Source organism: Corythoichthys intestinalis, chromosome 1, assembly GCF_030265065.1.
Source record: "Corythoichthys intestinalis isolate RoL2023-P3 chromosome 1, ASM3026506v1, whole genome shotgun sequence".
NCBI classification, from domain to species: domain Eukaryota; kingdom Metazoa; phylum Chordata; class Actinopteri; order Syngnathiformes; family Syngnathidae; genus Corythoichthys; species Corythoichthys intestinalis.
Genome location: NC_080395.1, coordinates 17,067,242 through 17,076,842, shown reverse-complemented (window position 1 = coordinate 17,076,842; position 9,601 = coordinate 17,067,242). Strand labels below are relative to the sequence as shown.

At 39.2% G+C, this 9,601-nt stretch overlaps 1 protein-coding gene across 1 annotated transcript; it reads left to right on the top strand.

Moving 5' to 3' along the window:
- Positions 1-5,124: 5,124 nt before the first annotated feature.
- Positions 5,125-9,315, top strand: LOC130917044 (cytochrome c oxidase subunit 5A, mitochondrial-like). The gene is made up of 4 exons (XM_057838096.1): positions 5,125-5,282; positions 6,011-6,127; positions 8,753-8,874; positions 8,973-9,315. Exons 1-4 carry the CDS (start codon positions 5,207-5,209, stop codon positions 9,084-9,086), a joined length of 429 nt encoding a protein of 142 aa, XP_057694079.1. The 5' UTR covers positions 5,125-5,206; the 3' UTR covers positions 9,087-9,315.
- Positions 9,316-9,601: the final 286 nt, after the last annotated feature.

The following is a 9,601-nucleotide window of genomic DNA, read 5'->3' as shown; positions in this document are numbered from 1 at the left end:
CGTCATGACGACTGCCCTCACCTACAGTTCTCCTTCGGCTGCCGAGAATGCACTTTTTTTCGGGCCGTTTGCCTTTGACTTTTAATACAGTGGGAGATGAGGAAAGACCACTGTTTACTGTGTCTAAAAATGATTATATCGGACAGTCGGAAGCCAAATCAATTAAGACGCCTATTAAAGACATTAGACCCCAATCTCATTGATAAGCCGCTTGGTTGTTTTTCAGCAAAAACGTGCCGAATATTGCCAAAAATCGTCCCGCTTTGTCAGTGTTATATCAGTAAACCAATGAGCACTGTTAGCATGTAAAATAACCCAACACCATTGCAAACTGGAGGTGATACTGTGAGCAGCAAAAATAAAAACTGTCCTTCAAAGACACTCTTTTTTCTTCTTCTTCTTCTTCTATTCAGTTTTGTTTTTTCGGTCAAATTTTTTGGCATATTGTCCTCATGAGTTAATGTTTCTAATCAATTTAAATTTGTTATTATTTACTGATTTTATTTTTCAGTATCAAATGGTCAAAAATGTACCTTGAGTGTATTTTTACAGTTTGGATGTGACTTTTTTTCTTATTCAGGCAAATTGATGCGCGTTAAGTCTTTTCTGTTACAAACAAAAGAATGTTAATAAAGTTATACTTTGTAAGTTGATCTCTGTTATTTTCTCTAACAGAAAAAAGGACACAATGTGAGGCAGAGGTGTACTTATAATAGTAATATTCTAGACAAATGATACTATTTACAGAGTTTGGGGGGGCGCGAAACATTTACATCTTCTTTGGGGGGGCGTAATAGAAAATAATTGAGAAGCACTGGCTTAGCCTTAGCCTCCTTTGCCAGTCATCGTCCTCTTTCTTGATATCTCGGGACATTTAGGTGGCTGGTGTATGGTGGGCACCGTATCTGCTTTGAGCAGCAATCTTGCAGCAAAACCCGATTTCACTTGTCCATAGTTCGAGAAGCTTTCAGGTGGAAAATAACAGAAAACGTGCCGGAGGCTGGGTCTAGAAAATTAGCCATCTTTGCACGGACGAACTTTACCCATTGTCTGCGTAGTCCAGCTTTTTTTTTTTCGCGTTCGGGAACTCATGGATACTATATTCCGATAAATAGCTATTTGTACACCACGTAGCACAGCAGTTTTGAACCATTTTAGTGATGTTTTGGTCAAACAAACCCGAACGCTACTCTCTCGTTGATAAAAAACAATGGCACCTGGCTCCGCCTCGACTGTCAATCACTTGTTGTGACGTCGCCGCCCCATTCGGCTGTTTCCGGAACACTTTCGGAAATGTTCGTCATTTTCGATCTATTTTCGATAATTGCTCATTAATGTGATTGATTTTTTTGTTAACTTTATCAATATTTGTTATCTTGGCACATAACGGTTCTATTGATGTCTCACACCCCCTTTGCCGTTACATACCGTTTAAAAGTGCTTGGTGCTGAGCAAGATATTTGTAAAGTGTCCCCAGTGTCCCCACAATCCCCACCAGAAATAAATAATAAATATTGATAAATTTACGTAACCATTCATGCCCCCCCCCCCCCCCCCCCCGCGCTCCACAGTGTCAATTGCAATACTAACCGCATAAACATAACAGCAATTTCAGTGTTACTTGTGAATTCAGCAGTCTTATCGCCTGAGGGTACAGACTGTTAGCAAGTCTTTTAGTACTGCTGCTCATTGATCTGTACCTTCTACCTGAGGGTAGAAGGTGGAACAGGCGGTAGGCAGGGTGGTATTTACTCGATATCAACAAGAAGTGACCCCGAAAATACCACCAAATTCACAGCAAGTGACCTGATATGAACAGGGAGTGACCCTGAAGTGCCTGAAAATCAACAATAAGTGACCCTTCATCAACAGGAAGAGAGCCTGAAATGCCCTGAAATCGGCAGGAGTCAACTCGGTATCAACAAGAAGTGACCCTGAAAATACCCCCAAATCCAGAGGAAGGGACCTGAGATCAACAGGAAGTGACCCCAAAATGCCTGAAAATCAACAAGCAGAGACCTTCCATCAACAGGAAGTGAGCCTGAAATGCCCACAAATCGTCAGGATTTAACTCAATATCATCAAGAAGTGACCCCAATTATACCCCCTTTTCTCTTATTTACAGTTTGACTGTTTATACTTCTCTAACACACTTAATACAATTTCTGGAGAAATTACTCTGGGTCTTTGCTCTGATCTCAGATCTTAACCCCGCCCAGGTTGGCTTGGGGACATTTCGGGGACAATATCAGGTCACTTCCTGTTGATTTGGGGACATTTTTTTTTTAATCCATTGAAAATGAATGGGGAAAAAATTGGAGGTCCTCGGACGTCAATGTCAGCACCCGGCATAAGCGTCAATGGATTCGGGGACAATTGGGGGACACTTCCTATTAATATCTGGTCATTTCCTGTTGATTTGGGGACATTTTTTATACCCATTGAAAATGAATGGGAAACACTTTGGACGTTCATGAACGTCAATGGCAGCACCCTCCAAAAGCATCAATGAATTTGGGGACATTTGGGGGACACGTCCTGTTGACATCTGGTCATTTCCTGTTGATTTGGGGGCATTTTTTTTTTTACCCATTGAAAATGAATGGGAAAAAATATGGACGTCCATGGGCGGCAATGGCATCGACTCACAGATGCATCAATGGAATCCAAGTACATTAGCATCAATAAATGTGACATACATGGCATACAATGGCAACAATGCAATGCAATGTAAATTCTATTGGAAATCCCACTGAAAGTGAATGGGACATTTCCCATTGAAAATGAATGGGCAAGTTTTTGTCAAACTTTCGGGGAACCTTAAATTTTTTTCAAATTCTGTATATAAATTTTATGTCCCTCACCGTCCCGAAAGTTTTTATGCCCAAATTTTGTGATTTGGTCAAAAATGGAAGGACTACATACATTTTGAAACTTTTTTTTCTCCTTAAAAATGAATGGGAAGTTTTTGTCAAATTTTCGGGGTACCGTAAATTTTTTTCAAATTCTGTATACAATTTTTATGCCCCTCACCGTCCAGAATTTTTGATACCTAAATTATGTAATTTGGTCAAAAATTGTAGGACTAGATACATTTTCAAAATTGATTTTTTATTTTTTTTTCTAAAAATTGCCGTTTGCGGCACAACGGAAATTTTTTCGGAGCCTTTTGAAAAATTCCCTGCGTCGCACAAAAATTCCGGACTTGAACGGTGCCAATCGGTCAAGCGGTTCGGGCTGCGCGGCGTGCCTAAGAGATCCCAATCAAAAAAAAAAAACCTGAAGAACCCTACTTTTGAAAAAGACCCAGATAATAATCAATTAAGGAACAGTATATTTTCTCATATTTAGTCGTTGACTGTTTGTATTACTATAACACACCAACACACAATATAAAATAAATAGCATTAATATCATAGTTTAAGAAAAAACAGCAGAATATATTTGATATTATGAACACTTGGACTTGAAATGATTAGAATTTGCAGCGGCAAGATAACAGGCACATACGGGCAGAACGGATAGAGGACGCCTTCTGACCATGGAAGCCGTCATGTAGCTGACTGGGCAAGACTGACGCTGACAAGCAGGTAATAGGCAAGACATCCACAAGCCCACATCTGCACCACCAAATCCCGCAATCAACTCTTCTGAACAGCCCAGAACAAATGGCGGGACATCTTGTCTTGCCACAAGGAACATCTGATACAAAGGAACCTGCAACCGAGAAGTGAACCCTCAGCACTACAGACAATAATCCTAAACAATGCCCAAACACACCTTTCTTCCAGGCCACAGTCCACCTCACCAGAGCCTTTAAAAGACTGAATGTTTAACTAATCGTTGTCATTTTTCCCAGGAATCTTTTGTTGACTTGTGATACGGTGACCCTGGATCCAGTTTGCCTCCTCGCCTGGGTCTCTCTGTGCTGTATGTTTGCTGCCGACTTGAAATAAATTGTCAACTTGTGGTTCGAAGCCTTTTTCCAGCTTTTAAAATGTAGTCAATACAAGAGGTTAAGACTAAGGTGAACACGCAGAGTTTGGCCTTTTGGCCGGGTTATTGGATTTCGGCCCGGGTCGTTGGAATTGCCTTAGCGAGGTTCCAGCGGTTCGGCTGGCGTGAAACTCAAGGGGAAGTGAGCCTGAGTTGCCAGCAAATCAACAGGAAGTGACTTAATATCAACAGAAAATGACCGCCAAAATACCCACAAATCCACAGGAAGTGACCCTTCATCAACAAGAAATGAGCCTGAAATGCCCGCAAATCAACAGGAAGTGACTACCATAATACCCCCAAATCCATAGGAAGTGGCCAGTCATCAACAGGAAGTAAGCCTGACATGCCTGCAAATCAACAGGAAGTACAATCAGTCTTCCCAGTCAAAATGAATTGCACGTCTACTGCCTTCACAAGCACCCTGTGACTTAATTTTATAGGATGAACAATTATCTTCTACAGACATTTCCTCGTTCAATCCTCCACAGTTGCATGACCCCAATTAAAGCATGAAATTAATTCAAAATCGGATTAAACAAGCCTTTGATGACATTTATGAGGAACTACTTTCCATTTACTTCAAGAAATCACCTTTTTCCTCAGACAGGGTCAGTTAAAAGTTAAGACGCTTATCTTAATCACTCATTTTTAGAGAGTATTTTTCCCTATGCTTTGCATATTTAAAATCATATCGTAAAACAAGAACGATTTAAAAAAAAAAAAAAAAAAAAAGAGAGAGAGAGAGAGAGACTTCCGGGAATTACACTAATGGGCGTTTAGTATGGTGCACTGAGTGTAGAGGATTGGAATTAGAGTGGCTAATCCCCTCGTCATCCATTTTGCGACCACTACTCCCACTACATGTTTAGAAACGCACACAACATGACTGAATTGCATCAAAATATTGTTTAAAATGTTTACCATAGGTGATAACAATGTGTCAGTTTTTTATAATGTGTGGGCTCGAATCAGGAGTTTTACAAATTCAACAAAAAATATATACACTACTTGTGCTAACATGCTAATTTGAAATCATTTTTACATCAGGAGCACCCTCTAGTGGCAGAAATCATATTTTGGTTCCTTTTGGGAAGAAACTGACCAACTGCAGCACTTCGGCAATTTCCGGTAGTCACGTGTTGTCTCTTCGTTCTTTTCCGGCATCCTTTCGCGTCGTGTCCGCACAGTTATCAACAGTCTTGCTACTATGTTCCGTACAGCGCTCCGGCTTTCGGCCACAGGAGCCCGGACCTTGACGACCCGGTTCCAACCCCGCCATGCAGGTAGGAGTGTTTGGTCCACACCTGCAATGCTAAAAAAAAAAATTGCTTCATTGGGAGGAATCTATGAGAATACAGGAAATAACCGGCTAGCTTGTTAGCTTAGCATCAATACGTCCACGCTGGGGTCACATTGAAATATATTTGAAATTAATTTATTAAATATTAGGCTAATAATGGTTACTCCCCAAAATTTTCTTTTTTTCCGTATCTAGGATAAAAAAGTAACGCAAAATTTCATTTTTAATTTCCATGTCCCGACCTTGTGTTGACCTGACTTGGTTCAAGAGAGTCATTAGCCGCAGATAATACGCAGGATTGGAACAAAAGTGAAGAAATTAATTATTTAAAAAGAATATATACATGCGGTATTAGAACATTTTAATAGTTATTTTAAATGCTAATTTTAAAAATAAAAAGGGGATCTTCGGATTTTTTTTTCATTCATTAATTGCATTTATTTTATTTCTTTTATTATTAAGTAATGAAAAGCGAATTCTAACTGATGTGCACTGCCTTCACTCCCACTGTCGTTGTAAACAAAATGAACAGACCAAAGGTAGTTTTTGCAAGATACTCAGTTTCTCACTCCCTGTAAATAAAAACATCTACACCATTTCTACATGCTAATTAAAGCTAAAAAATAAAATAAAAACCTATTTCAAAATGAAAATGTATTGATAACCGCTGTCAGTGTGACGCAGCGCTAAGCAAAATGTCATGCTTTACAGCGCCGTTGGCTTCGAGATGTTATTCCCATGCCAAAGTGGAGACGGACGAGGAGTTTGACGCCCGCTGGGTCACCTACTTCAACAAGCCCGACATCGATGCGTGGGAGCTGAAGAAAGGTTATTATCATCATTGTTATCATCATCATCATTATCATCATTCTTATTGAATTTATGACCACTAACTGACCTAAATCTGAGCTGATACAGTTGAACTAACTTGAAACATAGCAGGAAGTAATAAAAATAAAAAGCTAGCTCTAAGTACTGAGTAGCAAAGTTGACTCATTACATGTCCAATAGATGATCATTTCGCAATTGTTAATAATAACTAGGGTTGTTCCGATCATGTTTTTTTGCTCCCGATCCGATCCCGATCGTTTTAGTTTGAGTATCTGCCGATCCCGATATTTCCCGATCCGAGTGCTTTTTTTTTTTGCTCCCGATTCAATTCCAATCATTCCCGATCATATACATTTTGGCAATGCATTAAGAAAAAAAATGAATAAAACTCGGACGAATATATACATTCAACATACAGTACATAAGTACTGTATTTGTTTATAATGACAATAAATCCTCAAGATGGCATTTACATTATTAACATTCTTTCTGTGAGAGGGATCCACGGATAGAATGACTTGTAATTCTTAAAGGATAAATGTGACTTTGTATATTGTGACTAAATATTGCCATCTAGTGTATTTGTTGAGCTTTCAGTAAATGATACTGTAGCCATCTGTTCTGCCCAAATGCGTGATGGGAAGTGCACCCATGACTGTGCGTAGTGGTACCAATTGATATATCTTCTCTGCGTTGGGAAATAACACAGGGTGTTAAGAAAAAGATCAATTACTACCTTTCTTCCCCACATTGCTTCCCACGATGTTTCTAATCGTAGGGAGAGGGATTGTAAGGCTTTAGCAAATTTAAAAAAAGGCTCCAAAGGCTGTCAAAATTCACGCTACTCATTTTACGCTGCCTTTTAGCTCTATGTATAGGTAAAACGGCACCATTACAGATTGAACGCGACAATGCGTGAGTGGGCCGTGCAGCGCATGCATTCATTGCGTTAAATATTTTAACGTGATACATTTTTTAAAAAAAGTACCGCCTTTAACGGGATATATTTGATAACCTTACCTTAAGCCTAAAGTAAAGACTCTGGATGAGTGTAACATATTATGTCTGTAACGTTAAATACAATTAGAAAACGATTTATTTAAAAAATATATATATATATATTAAAAAAAAGGCATGTCCGATATTTTTTTGCCGATTCCGATACTTTGAAAATGACGTGATCGGACCTGATCGATCGGGACATCTCTACTTGCTAGGATAAACATTCAACAGAAAAATGAGACTGAATAGGTTTATATTTGTTAATTCAGCAGAAACAGCAGGTATAGTCATAGGCGTGTTTGTCCTTTTTACATACAATGGTCAAAACCGGTTATATGCAGTAGAGCAACAGTGCAAAATAGTTAATATATACTGTATACCATCTAACACAAAAAGGGGTTGGAGGATATCTCTTTGTAAGGTTAAGTATGGCACCTATCACCTTATGCAGGCATGAAAATCTCTCACCTTTCTGCGAAATTCGCCGTTTTAAAGTCAAAAAGAGTGACCTATGTGAATTGTGTAGGTCTGAGGAGAACATTTTTAAGGGGGGTGTTCGGGAGATTTTTTTTCATGACCGACGCTTGGTAAGCAAGTGGGGAAAGCAGCACAAAGCCAAAAAACCGTACCAGAGAAGCCAAAACAATAATTATTTCAACGAAAGTAAGGAGGGTACACCGTTGTGTCCTGTCTCTTCAATGCCAAGCTTGGCTGCACGTCGGCCGTGAATGAACACCTAAAGCGCCGTCACCCAGTTTTAATTATGGAAGACGACAGATTGTAATTCCATCCAACTAACGACATGGTTTATTGAAGTTGCTAAGCCTGTTGTGGTATGCAGTTAGTCCATGTATTGCACGGTAAATAAAAATAATGGCAGTAATTTTCACGGCTGCGTTTTATCGTCGCGTGTGTGCATGCATACATTTGTGCGTGCGTGTACAGGTGCGTGTTGATGGCATATAAGACTCCAGTTCTTTTCACAGATGTTTAATGGTCATCAACACGCCGTAGAATTAAAGTTCAGACATACAAAATACACACATCTATATTAAACACTGTAAATGTTAGCATTTCTACATTGAGGCTAATGGGGAAAAACATAAAACAATTTATACAACTATAAAACATTAGCAGTCTTCTCCAAAACTTGCGGTTAAAAGGTGACACTTCAAACATGAAAAATCGCTGCTAAACAGCATTTGCAAACGAAAAAAATGAAAGAAAAAAAAAAGATTACTGACACCACATGCAATGACAAAAAGAGCCTTTTTTTGCGTAGTGTAAAACTTCTTGTTAGCGGTTTAGCGAATGTACTTCTGGTGAACATTTCAAAATAAAAGCACGTCATGTTCGTCATATAAATAACGATTTCTGGATTTAATCCCACATACTTCAGAATTCAGATTCTACACTAAGAGTAGCTTTAAATGACACCCTTTATGAAAAATCTTATTGGCATTGAACAGTTATTATACCACTATTATTTATAGTATAATTATAGTATAATTAAAGATGATATGCGTAAACTTGTCGCCGCCGACACGTTCAGTGTTAAAGGGTTTATGCACGTTTACTTTCAATGTCAGTTGTTTTTTAAGTCATTTATTTATTTTGAAGGCATGAACACCTTAATTGGGTACGACCTGGTACCTGAGGCCAAGATCCTAGACTCGGCACTCAGGGCGTGCCGGAGACTCGACGATCTCGCCAGTGCCATCCGCATCCTGGAGGCTGTCAAAGTCAGTTTCAAAAACAACATGTTTTACTTGTGTTATTGTTAAAATTCCACTTGAAACCTTCAGAACTAAAATGGTGGTTTATTCCTAATGTTTTGCAGGACAAAGCGGGCCCTCACAAAGACATTTACCCATACTTGATCCAGGAACTGCAGCCCACGCTGGCAGAACTTGGCATCTCCACGCCAGAAGAACTCGGCATTGACAAGCTTTAACAGGCAAAGTTAGACATCAATGTGTCTGTCGGGCACCCGTGGTTCTGCCCGTACTTGTTCATGCCACTGCACAAATGGGTTATTCCTCAATAGAAATTTTATTTTTTTCCCACCCTAAGGTGCTTGGAGGGATAAACTCTCTTGTCAAAAATGTCTAATAGTGTTGATTGATCCTATACTGTCCTAATATGTACAAAATGGTTAACTGAATAAACAAATGCAGAACGTTGTTTTTGGTCAATATTGACGTCATTGCTCGAGTAAACTTTTTTTTTTTTTTTTTTTACTCTATACATATGTGGACATTGCCTATTAGAGTTGTCAGATATTATCAGGTAGCCGATACTATCGCACGATAAAAGCATTTTAAAATGATATCGGATAATATTGACGGTTTTGGGCCAATACGCATGTTGCCTGCAAAGAAGCCTTCTGCCTTTGTACATTGGCTGGTCAGAGCTTAGCACAGCAGTTACGCTTATTGACCGTTAGTTGTCTCCAAACGAAGATGCTTA